The 22,847-nt window shown below is 32.6% G+C and overlaps 1 protein-coding gene across 1 annotated transcript in view; it reads right to left on the bottom strand.

Moving 5' to 3' along the window:
• The window catches only part of VPS13C (vacuolar protein sorting 13 homolog C), a 154,500-nt gene that overhangs the window by 18,622 nt on the left and 113,031 nt on the right, over positions 1-22,847 (bottom strand). Inside the window, exons 62-77 of the mRNA XM_039864990.1 lie at positions 22,030-22,158; positions 21,622-21,755; positions 20,103-20,229; positions 18,138-18,373; positions 11,887-12,028; positions 10,814-10,954; positions 9,689-9,770; positions 9,498-9,567; positions 8,778-8,889; positions 8,544-8,657; positions 6,480-6,619; positions 4,802-4,883; positions 3,754-3,867; positions 2,900-2,975; positions 2,074-2,237; positions 792-837 (exon numbers count right to left, since the gene is read on the bottom strand). Of these exons, the coding sequence (XP_039720924.1) occupies positions 792-837; positions 2,074-2,237; positions 2,900-2,975; positions 3,754-3,867; positions 4,802-4,883; positions 6,480-6,619; positions 8,544-8,657; positions 8,778-8,889; positions 9,498-9,567; positions 9,689-9,770; positions 10,814-10,954; positions 11,887-12,028; positions 18,138-18,373; positions 20,103-20,229; positions 21,622-21,755; positions 22,030-22,158 (1,909 nt within the window). The remainder of the gene's footprint in view (positions 1-791; positions 838-2,073; positions 2,238-2,899; positions 2,976-3,753; positions 3,868-4,801; positions 4,884-6,479; positions 6,620-8,543; positions 8,658-8,777; positions 8,890-9,497; positions 9,568-9,688; positions 9,771-10,813; positions 10,955-11,886; positions 12,029-18,137; positions 18,374-20,102; positions 20,230-21,621; positions 21,756-22,029; positions 22,159-22,847) is intronic.

Raw genomic sequence — 22,847 nt, 5'->3', positions numbered from 1 at the left:
GCATTAGTTGATACACGTTTGGGTTATTATTACATTCTGGGTATTATGAATAATGTTTCTCCATCAAGATTTAAGCACGAGTTTTTGAGCAAACAAATTCTCTTGGGTATATAGCTAGGAGTAGAATTGCTGGATTATACATATAAATGCTATGTTTATTTCCAGTTATCCCAGTATCATTTGTTAAAAAGGCTATTCTTTCCTTATGGAATTACGTTGGTACCTTTGTCAAATGTCAACTGACCATAAATATAAGGTTTTATTTCTGGAATCTCAATTCTATTCCATTTATCTGTATATCTATCAATATGCCAGTACCATACTGTCTTAGTTACTGCAACTTTATAGTAAGTTTTTCAAACTGGGTAATGTAAGTCCTCCAACTTTGTTCTGTTTTTTCAACATTGTTTTGTCTATTTGGAATCCTTTGATTTCCTCTACAAATTTTAGAATCAGCTTGTCAATTTCTTCAAAGAAGCCAACTGGGATTTTGCACTAAATAATGTGTTTTTTAAGATAGGATAAAGAATGAGTCAGCTGCTATCAGAGGCCCAAAGGAATCCAGTTTTAACTATGGACTTGCTGAAAATAGCATTCAAAGTCTGAATTACAGTCTACTACTCAACTTCTCCACTTTTCTGAGTAAAGTATATTCATTAAATAACAATTAGGACTATGAACATAAAATTAGTCAGAAATTTTCTCAAATACCTAGTAGCAGTAACATTTATTACGTTTACCATGCATCAACCCTTCAGACTTTGCACAAGAAGGAAATATGCTCAACCTACCTTCCATAGGTTTTTTTATTATTCCAGTCACTCCACCAACAACTCCCTGAAAGAGAAATCATCATAAAGTCAAATCTGAACGGAAGGAACTTAATTTTAAATCAACCACTAGAGGTCTCTACAGACATACTAGAAAAAAAAAAGTACTTATTTAATAATGTGAACAACATATACATGTAGGTCAACACTACGATTTTTAAAATATCATATCAAAGCAAATTTTAAGTGAAAGCACCTTGTAGAAGTAAAATTTATAATAAAAAGAATAGTAAAGCAGATGAAAAGATTCTACATATAGCTCTAGAACCAGCCGTGGGAAGCTGATTTCAATCTTAAATCTTAGTTTCTGTATCAGCAAAATGAGTGAGCTGAGTCATATAACCCCTAATATCTATTCATATATTTTAATGATATTACTTTATAATTTAGTGAAAGTGTGGGAAATTGACAATGAGGAGACCTCCAAAGGGTAACAGATAACCTGACAAAGCACTTTAGAGGAGACAACATACATTACAAATCACTGGCACAAACTCAGGAGTTAGTGCCCTGAAATTATTTCCAAAATTAAAACAGTAATATGTTTATACATTCTTAATAATCGTCAAATAAGAGTAGTAACTAAAACTACCTGTATATTATATAAAAACATAGAAAAAAATCTGAAGGATATACACGCTATTGAAATTAGATACCCCTGGGAAGAGGTGAAGGGTAACCAGAGTACTTTATAGCCTTACCTACAGTGATTCCATTATTTACTAAAAAGAGAACTTATAAGTTCTTATAATTACTTATAAGGAGAATATTCATATATTACCTGTATAATTAAACAGTACCTATATATACTACCTATATAATTTTTAAAGCACTGAAAAGCAGTGAACAGCAGTTCCTGGTTTATGACATTTAACTTCTACACCTCCCTTCATAGAAACGGCGAATTGACAATGACCTGAAGACCTTCTCCCTCTAGTTACCATTATTAAACATATTTCTCTCCTTTATTTCTTCCCCTTCTACACTAGTGCCAACCTGCTATTATTATGGAGTTTTCCCTCCAATTCAAGAGCCAAACTAAGTCTGTGATTTAGAGGACAGATCTAAAGATGATGGGGAAGGAGAACAAAAGGAAACAGAAAAGTCTATAATTTATCACTACCATTACTTTAACAGACTTTTACTCAAGTAATATTCCAAGTTTCCAACAACCAGCTAGAGGACATATCCTAAAGTGCATAGAGAAGTTGAGGGTTTCTTGAAGATTCAGTAAGAGACTTACACGCAGGAAGCCCTTTCCTCCTCTGGCCAGGCTGTCTCCAAAATCTTTAGGCTGTCGACCCATCTCTTCTCTTCTTTTTTGCTGATATTCCTTGTCCAGTGTAATTGCTGCCAAACCTTTTCCAACAGAACCAGTGATTCGAGATACAACTCCTGCTGCACCACCTATCAAAAGGCCCAGAGAAGTAACATTGTTTCTTTAAAGAGCATTAGCACTATACACAGCATGCAACTGCTTTAGACTAACAGGTGCTTAAAATTCTCTCTCATATACAAAAAGGCAGAAATTTATTTTTCTCATTTCTCATTTATCAAGAAGAGAAATAAAACTATTTAAAGTACATGGAGGGTGGCTCCATAGTGTAGTAGATAGCACATCTGCTTTACATGCAGAAGGTCCTGGGTTCGCACCCCAGGTGGAGCCACAGACCACACCCCGGGTATGCCAGGCCCCAGGTGCACCAGGCCCAAGTGCACACCGCGAGCGTGTGAGAGGAGACACCCCACCTTCAGAGATCCAGTTCTTAAAGGGGAGACGGCAACATCCATGGGTCAGGGGTGGAAGTGTGGGGTGGGGGGGCAGAATTAAAGAGGGGGTAAAAATAAATTTTAAAAAAAAGTACAGGGAGTCCACACACTACAAAGACAAATAAAAAACCCAGCAAGTCAGTGTTAAATTATTGTCCATTAAAGAACAAGAGAACACATCTTCTAAAAGGAAATATCAGAAAAGTGATCTTTTTATAAAATATAATGTTTTTCATAAAAAATGCATTTTATAATAATTACAATAAAAATACGCATATACACAAATATGTGATACATACCTACTGTGTGTCCAAAGAGACTTCTTACTCCAATCACTAACCCCTCAGCAAATTCTTCAGAGCCTTGAACAGCACCCTGCCCCCGCAAAAAAAAATTACTATTTAAAATTTAAACAAGTTTAAGACTTTTAATCTAGTATTTCAGGGTTTCCATGAAGATTCAGAATCTGTAAAGATCCATAAGCATGATGACAGTTTTTGCCCCTCTAATCCAAATACTGATGGAACACCTACTGTGTTTGAAGATATTTTCAACCCACATAATCTCAGCATATCATTTAAGATGAAAAAAGTTGGACAGAAGTAAATCATCAGCCTCAGTCACAATCTGAAGCTGGCCTCCCAGTACCAAATTGCATCGACTGATAAGGCAAGCTGCACTGGTAACAAGACTAAGAGCCCACATAGCATTGACTCTCTTGTTCTCCCATTTATTTTCTCCTTTGTCCTTCTAGAACCCTCACTACTTTGGGCTCTTGGATCCTTTAAATGGAAGAGAACAAGTTAGAGTAAAGCTTGAATATGAAACAAAGTCAGCTTTAAATGCCCCATTAGTCCTCTCCATAATGGTGAGATAGCCTTGAAATGGTCTTAATCTACCTAGAACCCTTCCTTACAACTACATTAAACCCTGGAAAATGTGAGCATGTTTTATTGCCCAGACTCTAGAAGTGCTCAAATAATTCTAAAATAATCTTTTAATGTCATCTCAAGTAATTTCAAATAGAAATATAAACTAGATATATTTTTGTTATTTGAATATGATCCAGTTCTCAGATACAGTTAGGATATAAATTATTTGTCATTAAAAGAACAGAACATCCATTTTTCTATAACTACACTTAAAATAATACCTGGAAGGGTTCATAGAACAAAGCTTCGACTCCTTCTGACAGACCTCTAAGTAATCCAAATGGGTTTCCAAGCACGTCTAAGCCCAATACAAGGACGTACATCTGTTTCAAGAACTGGGGAAAAAAGGTAAATTAAGGCCTTTGCAACTGTTGGAAAAAAACATCATGATGCAATAGGAAGAAAGGGGACTAATAATTAAATTAGGTTGTTAAAGGAGAACAATATAGAATAACCACCATCATGTTCTTTCACTATGCACCAGGCATTATACTAGCACTTTACATAGGGCTTTCAAATTAGACAGAACTAAGCTGAGGCAGAGTCTGCCATTCAGCAGTTATACAACTTTGGACAAATCACTTAGTCTCTAGAGGCCCCAGTCTTATATCTGTAAAATTAGAGGCATATTAGACTGACTTTGCATGACTATTATATTAAATTCAGTAATTGTTACTTAACATTGTTATTATCATTATTAGTATGAAATTAGATGGGGGGAATAATAACCAAAACAAAAAACAAAGAAAATACATGCTTATCTGAACATTTAATAACCACACTGTCTATACACACCATGGGGAAAGGACCTTCCAGCAGAGGAGGGGAATGCCGCCCTGAGTACCAGGGTACAGCATGGTACCCTAGTGCCCTGAACCAAGTACTATGTCTCTGTGCACACAGAGTGACTGAGGCGTGGGAAGAAACCTGGCTTAGAATTTCTCTCGCAATTCTACTAGACTATGCTTAGAAACTGCAGTCATTGAAGAAATAAAGTGTAATGACTCTTAAATCACTATTGTTTCCCGAAGTGGTAAATGTGTAATTGCAAAGGGAAAAAGGCACTGGAAGAAACTTTAAAAAGGTATACGTAGGGGGAAAGAATTAAAAGAAAAAGAAATTAACCATTCAAGAAAACTAGTAATTAATGAGATTACAAATTGAAGTAAATTAGGTAAATATTATTGCACACTGTACAATCGTATACAAATGGTTTGTTTTGCATTTTATGAAGTATATGCCCTATGAGCTATTATGGTAGGAAATTACCTGTTCACTGTAATGTCTGACAACACTCCACATGAGCTGATCTCTCTTGTAAAACTGGTATCGAATTTCATAATAAGCAAGTCTGGGAGGAGAAAGATTCAAAGGTACTAATATTATATTGTGGAAAAAAAGAGACATAAAATTTCAACGATCAATTAATCATTGCTGATTCTTTCACAATTAGATTTGTACATCTGCCACATATACATGTAATTTATGTTTGCAATCTTATTATCCTGATAACAAATTATTATTAAAATAGTGAATTCTCATATAAGTCTTTCTTAAATATATAAAGAGTAAAAGGTTTAAAATCATAATCCTACCACACAGATTTAAAAATTTTTTTTTCTCGTCATTACCATATTGAATCCTTTCTTTTTTCCATGCAATTTAAAAGTATTTAAAACATTTTGTATGCATTTTTACACTTAACATCGTAGACAAGTATCTCTCTACACTATTCGGAATTCTATGTCACGGTTTTAATGCGCGCATAGCAATCCATCATGTGGCAGTGTCATAACAATTCTTGCACTGTCACACATTTCCAAATTTTGGCATAATTAATGTTGCCGTGTGTACCCTGAAGACAACTCTTTGGTTGAATTTCAAGATTTTTTTTGGACTGAATTCCCCCAGAAAGAATTACTAAGTGAAAGACTATAAAATCATTTAAGACTCTTTATTATTTATTTCTCTTTCCACTCATACAAAGTTTTTAGAAAGCTCCCATTTCTCAGACCTGCTCCCCTAGTACTAGGATTGCTATTTTGAAATCTTTAATAATTTGCTTTAATTTTCATATATTCTTTAATAAGTAATAAAACTGAATATTTCAAATATCTATCAGCCACTGTATCTTCCCTTTTGTAAATTATGACACTGGAATCTTTAGGTTTTTCTCATCGATGTTTAATATTAAGACTCTTTATCCTTGCTTTGTCCTATTTGTCATTATATTTTCCCAATTGTGTTTTTGTTTTCATTTATTTTGTTGTAAAATATTTAATTGTTATGCAGTCAAATCTGTTTTGTATTTTCCATTGGGATTTTTCCCCTTGCTTTTAAACTTAGAAAGATTTATTTTATTCAGAGATGTGATAAGAATTAACTTCTATTTTTTCTTAGTTTTCTTCAATATGAATTATTTAATTCTTTGAGTCCTATGAAATTTGACAGCATACAAGTGAGGTGAAAAGGATATAAATGATTTTTTTCCCCCAAAGTAACTACTTCTTTCAATACCATTGATAAATATTCAATTCCATTAACATTCATATGTGTCTGCCACACATAAATATTATAATGTTAGATGCAGCAAGGAGTTATCTATATTTTACCATATGATTATACTCACCCTCTTAATACTTATTTCTAAATATAACTGTTTTAAACATAGTCAATATATAATACACTACTAAAATAACTCAATTTTATTCTATATTGATATATTATCTAGATATGAATAACTGAAAAGAAAATTACACTTACCTTGATGTGTAAAATGTACCAAATAAATGTACCAAAAGAGAATACTTAGACAGGGACCACACTCAAGTAAAAGTAGCAAAAATTATCATTTTTCTAAGCTAACATTCAAGCACAAATGGAGAAAATATTCAAAAACATAACCTTGGTACAAAAGCCTCCCAATATACTTTAACATAAATCTTACTTGAATATAAGGTCATCCACATCAGTTAGAGTAGCACCTATGCTTTTCAATAGCAGATTGACAGAATGAATTGCAATCATTTCCTGTTTTTCTTTGTCAGACTCTTCACCTCCAGAACTCAAAGACAGACTCAGATGCAACTGAAAGAAAAGCATTCAATAAATGAAAGCTAAAAACAAAACCAAAAAACTTACATACACAGGAACCAGATCTTTTAGATACAAATGTTTTATCTTTCACTAGAGTCCTAAAGACAAGATATGATTTGTTACTCTGTACACAACATAGCATAGCTCATTCCTACCTGATTCTCATATTTAATTTTTGACAAAATACAAATTAGTCTGTTCCAAATTTAAAGCTATAATTTTATTCAAAGTATGTAAATACCATTGTGTTTATATGGATGGGCCCAAAAACACTTTGTAAAAATAGCATCATCATTTAAGAAGAAAAACACATCAAATGTCACACAAGTAGTCTACCAGTCAAAATAATGGATAATTATTTATTTTCATCAATTAACATAAATAACATCTGGCAACAATCAAAGATAACAATTGTTATAATTATACAATAATAACAAGTAACAATAACATGACAATTATGGCAACAATTAGCAAGTTGCTAAAGAAATAAGGTTTTCAGCTGCCACAGACCTATTCAACTCGCTACCTAAATATGAGATTTTCACATTCCTATTTTGCTGCTTCTACTTTGTGCTGTATCATCATTAGTGCAACAATGCAGAAGACATGGGCAAAAATTAATTGGACCTGTGTAAAGAGCACCAATAACTCTCCTTTCTCATTCTGCCATTCCGTAGGCATTTTACATAACCAACATAGAGCTCAATAGAGCAGACTTGATGTAAGGTCAGGAAAAGCCCAGCTGATGTGTTTTTTTCTTTGATGTGGACTTTTTGACCATGCAGAGTCAAGAGAGTGTTCAGATCCAAGAAAGATAAGCTCAGGTAGATAGAAATTCAGCCTTTCTCTAGGGCGAAGTCACCAGAGAATAAGAAAATAACTATGGTCCATGATATTAATTATTCAACTTCATGGCACAATTTCCGGTGTGCCTAAAAACATGAATAGGTAAATTACCAATTTTTAATACCCCCTGGATTACAAACTCCATGAAGTCACTTTATACTTCCCACAGCAACTTTGAAAGTAGGCATTCAATAAATATTTGTTGAGGGTATTATTCAACCTTATAAATAACTGATTTTCACTTAATGAAAAAGAAATTGTGTGTAACTTAACGTATAAAACAATATCCATTTTAAACCTAACACTGTGAATATGTCTAATACCAAACTAATACATCAATTTAAAATAATTCCATTTTATAAATACCTCACTTAGCTAAATGGATTGGTAAATGCAATTGAAATAAATGTGCTGTAAACAGTTTTTGAGAACGTAAAGGATCATCAATATTTTAAAAGAGTTGTTTAACTGTAAATCTGGCCCATTACACAAGCATAGAGCATTATGGTTGATAGAATCTGTGTATTCCTAAGCAGTCACCTTCTCTTATAAAACCTAAAAAGAACAACAAAAGGAGAAGAGGAAATGGGTTCATAAAGTACAAAATCAGGCAAGTGAAAGGTATCCAATTTTCCACTCCTTTAGTTACACTCAAATGCTGAAAGGGTAAAAAACACCACATCAACAGTATAATACCTACTTCAGCGTTTTTACATTCTGGTAAGGGCACCCGTTATAGCTTTCTGTTTAGACAGTGATAGTAGTTACAAAGTGCACCAAAACATTAAACGTTGGTGAGCACTTCTTTGCTTAATTAAGAAGTGCTGTGGTCAGCTTCTTCCTTGAATAAAAGGGTTATTAATTCAAGACTAGAGAACATGCTTCGGTGGTTTCTCTGTGGGAATTATGGTTGCACATATGTTACAGAGAACTGTCTTAATTATTTCAACTAATCAAACAAAATTCCCACCAAATATTTGATGCTGCAAATTAAAACCCACATTTGTACAGACCCTCTAAAAGTTCTATAAAATTCCACCAAATTTTCAAGGTAATAATTATAACAAACCTTAACAGGAGAAATATGGAAATGTTCAAAGAAACTAAGAATTGACATATCAGTCATTGAAGTCTCCATTAATTCTGTGTTTAGAGCATCAATATCTTGCTGGATTAACTTTGTCTGAAAAAAATTAAATCAAGAATTTCTATTTTAATTTTTGTCTCTATTACAACTAATTTAAAAAATGGCTGATTTAATTTTTTTTGTTTTATAATTTTCCCAAGAAATAAAAATTGTTACCCGTTTTCTTTCTGCTTCAGGGTCAGTTGTTGGGGTAAACAGTGCAATTATAGCTCCCAGAAAGCCCTGATCAACTTTTAAGGCCATTTCCTGAATGAGGACCATAAAATACCTGAGGAAAAAAAAAATTTAAGGTAGAAAATGGTTTCTGTCAAACTTAGTAATTTTCGATGTTAAAACTTTGATTTTGGCCAAAAGCCACATAAGATCTTGTTCCTTCATCTTTTTAAACAGTGTTAATGTTAACAAAAATCAAAGTCTCCTTATATTGAGAATTTTCGATTAAAGTGAAGATTTTGCTAAAGGTAATACTGCTGTATTAACACTTAGCATTTAAAGTCTCAAATCCCACAATTATCATGTTATACAAAAGATAAACACAACCAGATGATGTACCATGTATTATCCAACTTTTAAAGTCCATAGCGGTTGCTTTGAAGAACACATCTCACAAATACACGTCATTTATAATTCACTTTTGCACTTGTAATTGGAGTTAGAAAGGAGAGAAGGCGGCTGAAGGAATTTTATACTTTAAAATATGTAGAAGCTATTATTTAAATAAGTTTCAACACAGAAAATTACTTGAACAAAAGTAGATTAATATGTTCAAGTGGAAATAATTTTTAAATAGAAGTCACTTTCAAAAGAGAAAAATTTATTTTCAAAGTAGATTCTCATTTTAAATTCCTTTAGGTGAACAGGGGAGTATTTACTTACTTGAATTGTAAGACTTTACTGTACTCATTAAATCTTGTGATGACACTCACATCAATAAAAGGTTTGGGCTCTAAGGGGAAGAAGAAAAACAAGAAAAAGGCTATCAAGCTGTATAATAGGTCAAAACAATATTTACTTAATTTTTATAACCAGAGAATATCTCAAATTAATTTTTGCTTTTTAATTTTTACCTGAATCCAAAGCAATAGATTTTGGAGGGGCTACAGGATGAAATATAACAGGGAACATTGCACCTGGTAACTGATTATCAACCTGGGGAAAAAAAAGCAACTAACTTAGTATTTAAAATAATTTACAATATTATAGAAGATATCACTAATTTCATCATAATTAAGCGGCTGTATGTATATGAGGTACCATTAAAAGTTTTAGTTAAATCTAAAATTCTTATATAGCTCAGCAAGGGCAAGGTTTTTTATATAAAGAAATATATAAATACCATCATAGTTACATTAACATTGTACAGCATGTACACCACTAATTGAAATACTTGCACCTATGGATCATGTGAGATTTCGACTCTCTGTAATTTAAATAAAATGTAAGTGGAGACTGGATATGAAATCAGAGGATAGGGAGAAAGAAGAAAAAGAATACCAATGCCCTAAGTAATATTTAGTAGTTAAAAGGAAGATAGGGAAGAAGGAAGCAAGCAAACAGCCTCCAATAAAGCCCTGCTCATTCCCATGTAGAATGACAAAAGAAAGTCTTTTTTGGGGATCCCAAGACAAATCCAAAGGAAGATTTAAAAATAACAATTCCAGTGCAAGAAAACACTCTTGTGGGCTAACTGGTCAAATTAAATAGCCTCACAGTCACAAGGTCTTTGGACTTGGGTGGTAAGTATGTTGAATCCACCGGATACATGGAAGGAGAATAAAGTTACAAACAAAAAGAAAGATGTCAATCACAACACATGCTAGAACCTTGGGGAAAAAAAATTTTATCCCCAAAGTGATTAGATACAGATGTTCATTCACTATGAGGGGGTTAACATCCCGATAAATAGCCTAAGTCGAAAATACATTTAATGCTGCACTGTGCAGTATCAGTTGTTTACCCCGATTGTATGACTGGCAGGGAGCTGTGGCCCATTGCTGCTGGCCGGCACCATGAGAGAGTGCCCTAACGTGTACTGCTAGCCTGGGAAAAGATCAAAATTCAAAATTCAACATACAGTTTCTACTGAATACGTATTGCTTTTGCACCATCATAAAATGCAAAAATCGTAATTCAAACCATCCTAAATCGGTGACTATCTGTATTATCTATTGAATTGAGGATGACAATATTACCTGAAGCCAATACAACCTGGCCCGTAAACTTCTCTGGTGAGGAGACTGCTTAAATTCAATCTGAATTCCTGATAAAAAATCTCGCTTTATAGGGCACCGAATAGGGAGGCGCATTTCCATTGGAACTGTATCAAAATTGACCTAAGAAAAAAACCGCATGCTTTATTGAGATCTTTGAAGCAGAATTATCACTTTTCTACCAATGTTATGAGGAAAACAAGAAAATGATAGGGGAACTTTTCAACTATATAAACTATACTTAAAGAAAATAAGTCGTGATGTATATTTTTTAAAAACGTCAATAGTAATAAATAATTCTCGATAATTCTTAACTTTGTTTTAACAAAGTTAAACAATGAATAGTTAATAGCTTTTTTATGTCTGATACTAATGCACAGTTGCTGTTATTTTCATGTGAGCATGGCCAACGTTTGTTACGCAGGTGGGCATGGGGGTAGGGAGCATATCTGGTGACCAATGTAAACATTTCAACAATGAGATATTAAAGACAGAGTAACCAAAATGGCATGGCTGAACCAGAACAAGCTTAAAATTAGTCAAGCTTCTGGGGTCTTCTTGGAGTAAAAGTGACTTTCAGTTTCAACACTGTAATAGCCTATGTCAAGTATATCTTTATTTAGTATACCCATGTCCAACGGTCATTCATATTTAATGAATTTAATTGAGCAAGTTTTCTATAGACTTTTCATCACTGAAATATATAATTTTTCACAGCATTTAGCAACATACATTGGTTTCATTCAAAATATGAGAAAAAGTTCCAATCTTAACTTCTCCATAATCTTACTGAATACAAGTTTCATGAAACTATCTACCTTGTAAACAGAAATTATAAAAATGCACAAGAAAAATATATTTAAATAACATTTCATAGTATGATTTAATAAGAATATATTTTAAAGTGTTATTAATAAATATTAGTCACGCTATTCCTACTGTTTATTTACTAACAAGTTAGTTTCTACACATACATTACTTGTACAGTGAAATTTTACTTACTACCATGACCACAATATATATATAAAAACAAAAACAAAAAAATTTTGATATACCTCAAAATTACTGTCTAGCTTAATCCAGCCACGTTCTCTTGCTATTTGATATTTCCTGTAAGACTCTTCAAGTAAGATTATTTGCTTTTGACTAAAAGTTTTCCATTTCTGTTTTGGTTTCATCTCCCAAACAACACCAGAACTAAAATAATTCATAAAGAAAATTGAATTAGGATACATATTTTGGTTTATAGAACTGTCATTCAACTTCAAATTACTGCAACCAACAATTGCCTATGAAAATTATATTTATACAAGAGATATTTTTAAATACCAAAATATACATGTGTTATAAAAGAACATAAGAAAAGAGGGCAGGGGAAAATGTTTTTCTATCACGAGCTGACATTAATCAATTAAAGAATTGGCAAACATTTTTGTAAGGACCATATAGTAGATATTTTAGGCTTTGTGAACTGAGACAAAATGGAGGTTATTATGTAGGTACTGAAATAATAAAAGAAAGGGAAAAAAGCTTTCCACAAAACTTTAATTGAAATTCAAAATATAAAAATAACAATTGAATATAATTTTTAAAAATACGTCTATTAATAATGGGAAAATACACATTTTTACACTTTAATTTTTTATTGAAGTATAACTGAGATAAAACATGTTAATTTCAAGTATATAATAACATGACTCAGCATTTGTATATACTGTGAAATGATCATCCAATGAGTCAGGTTAACATCTGTTACCATACATTGTTACATTTTTTTTACATTTCTTTTATGGGATGACATTTTACTTAATTAGGGCCCAAAGTTAGTATTCCTTGTTATCTAAATCTATTGCAAATATTCATCTGTTAAAGTTGATCTGCAATGAACATCTTTAAAACTGTCTTTTCACAGATTGGTACTACCAAATACCGATACTGATCTATAAGAATATTATTTTTGCTGAGTATATATACTGCTTAAAATGCATTGATAAAATTCTATTTTCTATTAGAAAATTCTAAAGTTCTATTTCCTACTCTATTATATTCTCTTGATAGCTGCCTTTAAGCATGACAACACATTACAGATCAATCACTTTCTTCCGAAGTTTAGGCAGAAATTCTTCCATTACACAGCCAAGTGGATTTTGAAATGTGGAAACCTCCTTTGCTCTTTCATTGAGGTTGGAAAAATGTTGCTGGTACTATAGTTGCAGGTCATAAAATATATCTGCTCCAAATTTGTGTGGGGATGGAAATCTCACATCTTGTTTCAACTCTGGGCAGCACAGGAAGTATATAAAACATTCTGACATTACCAGTGACATTATAATGTTAGTTGTCATCAAAATGACTTACGGCAATGTAAGTTTTGCATATAAGCGATGTTTTATCTTCTTTTTTTAGGTTGAATTCATTATCAATTCTGCAGCAAACGCTAATTTCCAAAGCCATTTGGTCTTCAACAATAGTGGTTGAGGGTAGTTCTTTTCACACAGAAGTTTTAAGTTTTGGCCAAAGACTCAAAAAGAATAAATAGTATCACTGTTAAGCTATCTGACTGCTGTGTGGTCAGGACATTTGGCTTGTATTTCTGACAAAAATTCACCAAGCTAATGATAGTTAAGTCTATAAGAGTGAATGAAGTTCACTCTTTGACACTACTGGTTTGATAACACATGATCAATTCAAATGTTTTCCACAAGTGCCTGCTGATAAACGATAAAATGAGTAACCATAAGCTTTAAACATTACATTTTCACAAACTTTGTAAATTTGTCCAACTAAGTCTTTTTTTGTTCCACACATATTTTTCCATCATCATTTGTGATAGAGCTTAGAAAATTCCACTTCACGTTTAATGAATTAATTCCTTCAACTTGTTTAAAAACATTCTCACCTGTGGTTGTTTTATGTCAACTACTCATAGAGGCTCATTCTTCAGTGACTTCACATTCAGCACTGGCTTCTCAAAATACAGCTGAGCAGTATTCGTAACATCTGTTGACTCATCAAGAGACACAGAAAACCACTCAAAATCACTGGCCTTGTTTTTTAATTGACTACTGAGGCTGTTCTGAATGTCCTTAATTCTTCAAGCAACTGATCTCACCAAAAAGATAATGGTCCTGAGTTTGTTTACTCTGGACACATTTCTTTAGCTGTTACGATCATACATTATTCAATTAACTCGTCATTGGTAAAAGGCTTTCCTTGCTTGGCTAACAAATGAGTTACACAGAAACTAACGTTGGTTACAGTCTCATCTTTAGTTTATTTTTCTGAAGAAAATCTGCCGTGATCAGATATTTTATCTCAAATTTTCTGATTTTTCTGGCCATTGCTTTCCTGTGAGTTGGGTATACTGTGATGCATGCTTAGTTTAGAAATGTCACTGCACAATAAACTAATGTTTTGCCATTTCATTTGATAACTATGGCTTACAAGAGAGACATTCAAAGTTCACTTTTCTCTTATTTTGACATGATGAGTATGCATTAGTAATAAAAAAATAAATAAGTTACAATATAGTAGTCTCCCCTTATCCACAGGGAAAATGTTCCAACACCCCAGTAGATGCCTGAAACCACAGATAGCACCGAACCCTAATCATCTTCTGCTGGAAATGTGGCAGGAGCTTCTTCTTCTTCAGTAGATGCAGCCTTTCCGGTAATTTTTACATTTTTCCGTCCAAACCTATTCCTGAATTTGTGTAATTGTCCCTTACTTGCAGTAAGTGGCTTGGTGTCACTCATTTCAAGAGATTCCTTGCTGAAGTCTTCACGTAGGTTCAATGCTTTCTGGAGCAGTATGTTGTGGTCAATCAAAAACATCAACAGAACACATTTTCTGTTCATGTCTTCCTCCCACAAAGTTAATGCCTTGTCCATATTCACTAAGCACTTATGCACTGGGGCCATTGCAGTTTGAGGTGCAACAGCAAAACTAGCATAATTTCTTTTTCTTTCTTCAGAATCTCACAGGTAGATGATTCGTTCTTAATGTAGATCTTGGTAACCTTGGCATAGGATTTTTTTGTTTACTTGCACTCTTTCACTCTTTCACTTAAAGGAAGCACATTACGACTTCTCTTTGGCATAGCCAAATCGGCAGCATCACTATTCTTGTGCTTTGGAGCCATCATTAAGTAAAATAAGGGTGACTTGAACACAAGCACTGAGATACCATGACAGGTGAACTGGTAACCAGGATGGCTTCTAAGTGACTAACAGGTGGGTAGCATATACAGCTTGGACATGCGGGGTGAAAGGATGATTCACATCCAAGTGAGATGGAGTGGATGGTGAGAGATTTCATCGCATTACTCAAACGGCACAGAATTAAAAACTTACGAACTATTTAATTCTGAAATTTTCTATTTAATATTTTCAGACTGCTGTTGACCACAGGTAACTAAAACTGTAGAAAGCAAAACTGAAGATAAGGGGGCACTATTATATAACTGCATGTGTGGCATTCAAACACTTTCAAGTTATAACTACATCACTGTCATATGCTGTGCACTGAGCAGCCACAGGCATACAAAGGAATAAGCAAGACTGTGTTCTAAAAAAGCTTTACTAAGGGCAACAAACTATGAATTTCATGAATTTTTTATGTGTTACAAAATATTCTTTTGATTTTACACAACCATTTAAAAATATTAAAAAATCATTCTTAGATCAAGGGCTGTACAAAAACAGGCAGCAGGTAAGATTTGGCTCATGGACCATATTTTGCTAATTCCTCATTATACTATTTGCATAATGATAAACTATAACTCCATAGTATTTTCATCTATATAGCTTGTTGATATTAATTAGTTATACTGTTAACAATGTCTTCACTATATAATGTGTTTAGGGGACACTAGTCAATGAAGGTAATGAAAAAAATATCTACTATAAATTTTATAAATCCAACACCAATTCATGATAAAAAAAAAACTCTGCAGCAAACTAGGAAAGAGAGAGGAACTTCCTTAACTTGATAAAGAACATCTTCAAAAAACCTATAGTTAACATCATATGTAATGATGAGAACCTAGATGCTTTCTTGCTAAGAACAAAGCAAGGATGTCCACTCTCACCACTCCTTTTCAACATTGTACAAGAAATCCTAGAGAATGCAATAAGACAAGAAAATAAAGTAAAAGGTACAGAGATTGAGAAGGAATAAAGGTGTCTTTATCTATGTTCTCAGATGACATGGATGTTGATGTAGGAAATACCAAAGATCAACCAAAAATTCCTGCAACTAATAAGTTTCAAGACACTAGGTTATATATAGAAGTCAGTTGCTTTCTTATACACCAGCAATGAACAACTGCAATATAAATCAAAAACACAGTAACATTTATATTGGCACCAAAGACATGAAATACTTAGGTATAAACAAAATCTAACAAATTTGTACAAAATCTATACAAGGAAAACTATAGAAGTCTGCTGAAAGAGATCCAAGATCTAATTAAATAAAAACATTCATGTACATGGATATAAAGACTTACTATTGTTAAGATATTGGTTCTTCCCAAGGTGATCTATGGATATTATGCAATTCCAATCAAAATCCTAGCTAATCATTTTGTAGATATTGGCAAACTGATTCTAAAGTTCATATGGAATGGCAAAAGACTAAAAATGGCCAATACAATTTTGAAGGAGAAGAAAAAAGTTAGAAGAATGACATTATCTGACTATAAAACTATAGAAATCAAGATAGTGTAGTGTGGATGAAAGAACAGACACAGATCAAGAGAATAGAATTGAGAGACCAGAAAAAGACCCAAATAGTCAACTGACCTTTGAAAAGAAGCAAAGGCAATTTAATGAAGAAAGGATAGTCTTTTCAACAAATGATGATATAACAACTGTGCAAAAAAATGAATCTAGACAGAGATTACACAAATCACAAAAATTAACTCAAAATGGGTTATAGACCTAAATATCAAACACAAAACTATAAAATTCCTAGAAGATTACATAAAGAGAAAATCTAAGTGACTGAGTTTGGCGATGACTTTTCAGATATAACACCAAATGCACAATCTATGAAAGAAAAGAATTGATGTCGGACAAAATACTATAATAGCATATAATATTAAAGTAAAAATTAAGTTTTATCAAAGAACGAGAGTAAATGAATTTATATGATTTTAAAATGATCTTCATATTTAGTTTAAAAACACTACACAATACTGAAATGTATACCCCAGAATATATATTTCTCATATATACATAAATGTATTAATATTGTATTCACGGTATATATAAAACTATTTATAGAACCCTTAATCTATCAGGTGTTGTGCAAAGTGCATTACAATACATCTTTTTATTTACTTAATTTTACTCCACTAAACACATAATTATTGATAGATCCTATGCTTATTATACATGACCACATGTTAACCATTCCATTAGCCTCCCCCCAAAAATAAGTCTTTTACAAAAGTTAGTGTGATTAAAAAATCAAAATAAATAAATGCAAATATTTTTCTTATAGAGGTACGAGTAGAACCAGAGAAAATAACCAGTCCCATCACTATTAAAAAGTTCTAAGTATGGCTCCATAGTGTGGTGGTTAGCATGTCTGCTTTACATGCAGAAGGTCCTGGGTTCGTGCCCCAAGTGGAGCCATGGACCATATCCCGGATGCGCCAGGCCCCAGGGGCAAGCAGCGAGCATGTGGGAGAAGACGCCCTGCCTTTAGAGATCCAGTTCTTAAGGGGAAACGGCAACATCCATAGGTCATGGAAGTGGGGGAAGGGGGGGTGGGCGAGTAAAGAGGGGGGAAAAGGTAAAGTTAAAAAGAAGTTCTAAATAACCACCCGTTAAAAATTATGTACCCATGTCAAATACTACCTCCTTTATGAACCTTTCTAATTTATCTACCCATTGTTGTTGGCTTTCACTGACCCATGCCAGTTTCTCCAGCCTCTACTGCATAAAACAAGTTAGCTGCTTCTACCTCTATTTCCATTGCATGTGTGTACACTTCTTTACAGCATTTCTCAGGTGTTTTTATAATTCACTTTGAAAACTATATAAAAACAACAAAGAAGCAAACCTCTTTCTTCCCTACCAACTGAAGGTGAGTATCATAGGCAAAGATATTATCTTACTCATCTTTCTATCTTGTGAGTTTTTCAACTAGCAGTGAAAATAACCATTCAGCAGTTTTTCTGAAAAAATGTACAGTATATCAAATTCAGAACAAGTATCTGTTTACTCTCATCAAATTTGATATTATGAATTCAATGTCTTTTAAAGATCTCTGATACTTTATCTTCCTTCTTCCATACCTGGTTATCCCAATATATGAAACTTCCTGCTTCTTTTCATTGTTAATCAGTGAAAGCCCAAGGCTGTGGAGAGACAAGGTTATTTCATTATCAGGCTGCTCCATTTCCTCTGCTTGCAGGGCTTTGGAAACCAAGGCAACATCATCAGTGAAAAGCAAAACTCTCTGGCGCCCGTCTAGGAATGACACCCAGTGTATCTGGATGTTTGCATCATATGGAAACTGTCCACACTCATCCTGAGGAAAGAGAGACTTTATATTAAAACCACAAACAGCAAGTTTTTATTATATAAAGCTGAATTATAGTAACTGAGAAAGTTTAGAAAAGTTAAAACTGGAAAAATCTAACCATCAAAATGACATAAATTAACTAAAGTTATAAGCTATTTCAAAACATCTTGCCAATTTTTTCAAACAATAATAAAGATGGATAGTGCTTCATTTTTTTTTAATACCTTAGTTTGAGTTACCTTGTTAGTGCTTAAAAGGCACTTAGCAGGAACAAGAGTACCTTCCAAAGCACCAATGCCATATGATGCTTTTGAGTCTCCAAGATGGACAAGAGAATGGTTCAAAAGTTTATTAGAAAAGTAACCTCAGGTAAACTAACCTAGTTTATTTTTATGTTTTAATATTTTAGACATTAAAAATGTTTATATAAATCACATTGTTAAATAGTCAAAAAGTGGTCAGTTTGTACTTAGTTTCACTAAGAATAGCCTTTTTGGCTGAAGGTCTCATATAGCACTTAAAAATATGAGGCTTGATTTGGTCAGTGTTTTCAGAAATTAAAATGATTTCTCTTCATTCTAAGCTTAACATAAATATAATCACAGTTAATTTCAACAAACAGTACAAGTACCTACTATGTGCTTTTCATTTCATGCTTTCTTAAAACAAAACCCGAAAAAAAACAAATAAATAAAGGATGTTACCAAGAGTATAGGAATAGTTGAGTTTTACTGCTGTTTAAAATTTATCTATTGCTTTTAAATGTATATCAAAGTAGCCTATCCAATTTTTTTTTACTCTAACATGCAATAAAATTTTGTAAATGTTTCAGAGATATTAAAAAGGTGAACTCTCTCTTTGTAAACTACAAAATTTGATATGTATCTTGGTTCAATCTTACTTATTCAAATATTCTTTAATTCTACTTGTTGTTTTTTTTTTTCATCTATTTGATGTGTTAAAAATTAAATGAGCTGTGTTAAAATATTCTCAGGTAATTGTTTTTCAGTTCATTTCCAGCATTTTAAGTTTTAAATTTTGATGGAACATTATTCATTGCATAAAGGTTTATAGCTATGGTGCCTTGTCATATTATCATATTCTATTTAATGGTTTTTGCTTTGAATTAGAGTTGTTCAGAAATTAATATCAACAACTTTGCTTTCTTTTTATGTCTTTCTGCCTGTTAAATTTTTACTATCTCTTCATGCTTACAACTTTCCGTGTTAGCTTAGTTAAGATAGATCTCTTCTAAGTAGCATATAGTTAGATACTACTGTTAAATTAATCTGAGTGGGTTTTTTTCCTTTTAATAAAAGAATTTAAACCATTTTTATTTATTGACATAACTGACAGGAAGCATGGTTTAATGGGAAAAGTCCATGGACTCTAAAGTCAAACAGACCTGATACTGAATTCTAACCAGCAGTTCTAAGTTCCAATCATAAAAATTAGTGATAATAAATGAAAAACATTAATACATGATATATAATCAATAAAAGGTATTTGCCACTTACATACTTCCTTAAGTTTGCATCTTTTACTATAAGGGCACATTTTTCTTTATTTTCATTTTTCTCGATTGTTTTAAAAGTCTTTTATCACTGATTTTAGTTCTATAGTTTTTTTATAAAACCATAATCTTTTATTTATATTTCTCTAATTAAAATTTAGGATTAAATGGTGTATATATAGTATGCACACAATACACTGTTTTCCACCCCCAAAATGATACCTTTAACAGATCATGTTGTCCAATATTTGCTGCATATGTCCATGTAAGTTTTCTGGTACCAGTAGGATCTGCCCAGGCAAAAAGTCGAGCTTGTCTTGGCAGCAATTCTACTTTTTCCTGTGACCCACTGAAAACAACCAATGGAAGATTAAAATATTTTGGAATTGAGAAACCCAGACTTGTAGTTTATTGAGGTAGGGACTGGCACAAAAATCTTATAAAACTGCCTTTGTTGATAAAAAAACAACTCTGCTTAAAAATAAGTATCCTAAAATGTCCAATTAATTAATGGTTTTGAAGCATGAGAAAAGAGAATATTGCCTTTTCTGAAGTTGCAGTATACTCTAAATTTACATAGGCAAGATCACACCAATGGAATTCCTTACGGTAAACAGAATGGTATGTATGTCAATGTCCACCTGTAGGAAAGGCTGTGAACAGTACAGAACTTCACTAAGTCGTTAAATTTAAGCTTTTTAATCAAGCACAATACATAAGAAATATGAATTGCAGACAAAAAATAGGTCCACAATGTTGCCACTCTAAGTAGTCTCTGGACCAACAGCATCAGCATCATCTAGGGGCTTGCTGGAAATGCAGAATCCTGGGACCCACCTAAAACCTACTAAATCAGAATCTGCATTTTAATAAGATTTTCAGGAGATTTTAAAATAAAGTTTAAGAAGTACTGGTTCATGTAATATTAAAAAATTTTCTAGAGAATTAAAAAAAAAAAAAGGGAACCCAATTAGGTTTCCATCCCAATCTACGATTTAAGCCATGAAAGAATTGGTAAATTTGTAAGGCATTATTTTCTATTTATATACATACATACTTATTTATATATGTAGAAATATTTTATATAAAATGCCTTGCAGATTTATAATAATAATTCTTTGCAAATATATATTATATATTGTAAGGGTTTAAAACTATCTGTTATTCTGTTATATCATTATACAATGGCATCATCAAACAAAATGACAGCACAGGCAAGACCAACAAAATTCCTATCAGCCTGTACTATATATTCAATACCACTATCTACTCAATTCCTCCCCAAAAAACACTCTACTCTACCCCCAAAAAACTAGATAGGGAGAGGTTCACTGAGGATTATCAGATTACAAAAGAATAATAATGTTTAAACAGGTTCACAACTACTTATATGCAATTCTGAAGTTTAAAAAAGTCCAAAGATTTTTCTATAAGTTTGGCATTTAAGGCACTTGGCAGAAAACCTGATCTGAAATGATATGAGACTCTTAATAGTTTTTATTTATCCAAATTGGTGTGAATATTCATAAGTTTTGCTGCAGAAATATTAATGTGTTTGAAAACAGAGTACTATCTCAAAACCTGCTGAGAGTATTAGTAATATACAGCATGTGCTTCATATTGCCTTTCTAAAATCTGAAAACATTTGGAATGTGAAACACTGCTAGTCTCAAGTGTTTCCTAGAAGGGATTGTGGACTAGTAAAAGCAAATCGGATTTTCCATGAACCTTTTTTTCATACCTCTGTTGATATGTGAGGGTGTCCCAAGGTGTATGGTTTATTATTAGGGCAGGTGCAGATCCCTTGTGGTAATCAGAGAAGGTTATGACAGTTGAATGTTCAGCAGTGTTTACATCCACTAAGATACCCCCATTCTGTTAAAGGAAAAAAAAGTATGTTTGAGGTATTGGTTTAACCTGCACTTACATTTGGAATTTCAATCAACTATGTAGACATAAAAAGTCTGTTGACTTAAATTCTTACTGAAAAGCACACTGGCTGTGATCTCTTACAAATATCTGTATGACATTATATACTGATATAGTAGGATCTTCAAATAATTAGTAATTTTATGGCATATTTTAATAAAATACTTTTAAGCAAATTTTAAAAATCAAACACATTTTATTTTAAAATATGAAAACTTACCAGATCTTCTAAGCTTAATAAAGTGCCATTATCCTGTCGGTTATAAAAGAATGGTTTCGAGGATCCTTCGCAGCCCACCACTCTCACACAAAGTTTGCCTGACAAATTTTCAGGCCAAAATGGAAGGCACTGAAAATATAAAAGTTACTATCAGTCTTAAAACAATACTGTGGTATAAGTAAGATGGTAGCTAATTAAGTTTTCAATTCTAAATCTGATCGTGATTCAAATTATTAGTATAGCTTAAAATATTCCCTCCACATCACATATTAAGATTATTGACAATATAACGACTATTTATGAAATCAAAGAAACTCTGTCAGAAGAATATAAACATATTAGTCTGTATGTTTGTATGGCATAATTACAACTGGAGAAATCGAAGACTTTACTGCTTAAGAATACCTTAGATATTTTAAATGTCTTAAATATTTTAAAACTAGATTCTTCTTAATAACATTTGCTTTGTGCATATACCACTTTAATTCCTTAATGCACTATGAATTGTTTCAGAGTATCTTATCCAAGATTAAGCAGAAGACAATTGAAGACAGAGAACACTGCGGATCTTGCTGGAAGCACTGACTATCTTCCGAACTCTTTGATGATCTTAATCAAATCATGTACACCTCTTTGGGCCTCAGTTTTCTTATCTGCAAAACTGAGATTTTAGTTCCTAATACAAAATTTCTCTGTTATAGAACAATAGGTAAATTCTATTTCTGAATAAAAATACTATTGTTATCAAACCAACATCAAAGATAAAAAAAAGCAAGCATTTATCTGTTGCCAATCTATGGAGATCACTCTAAGTGCTG

This window comes from Pteropus medius, unplaced genomic scaffold (genome assembly GCF_902729225.1).
Source record: "Pteropus medius unplaced genomic scaffold, Ma_sr-lr_union100, whole genome shotgun sequence".
Classification (NCBI taxonomy): Eukaryota; Metazoa; Chordata; class Mammalia; order Chiroptera; family Pteropodidae; genus Pteropus; species Pteropus medius.
This window is presented reverse-complemented; position numbering and strand designations above follow the sequence as displayed.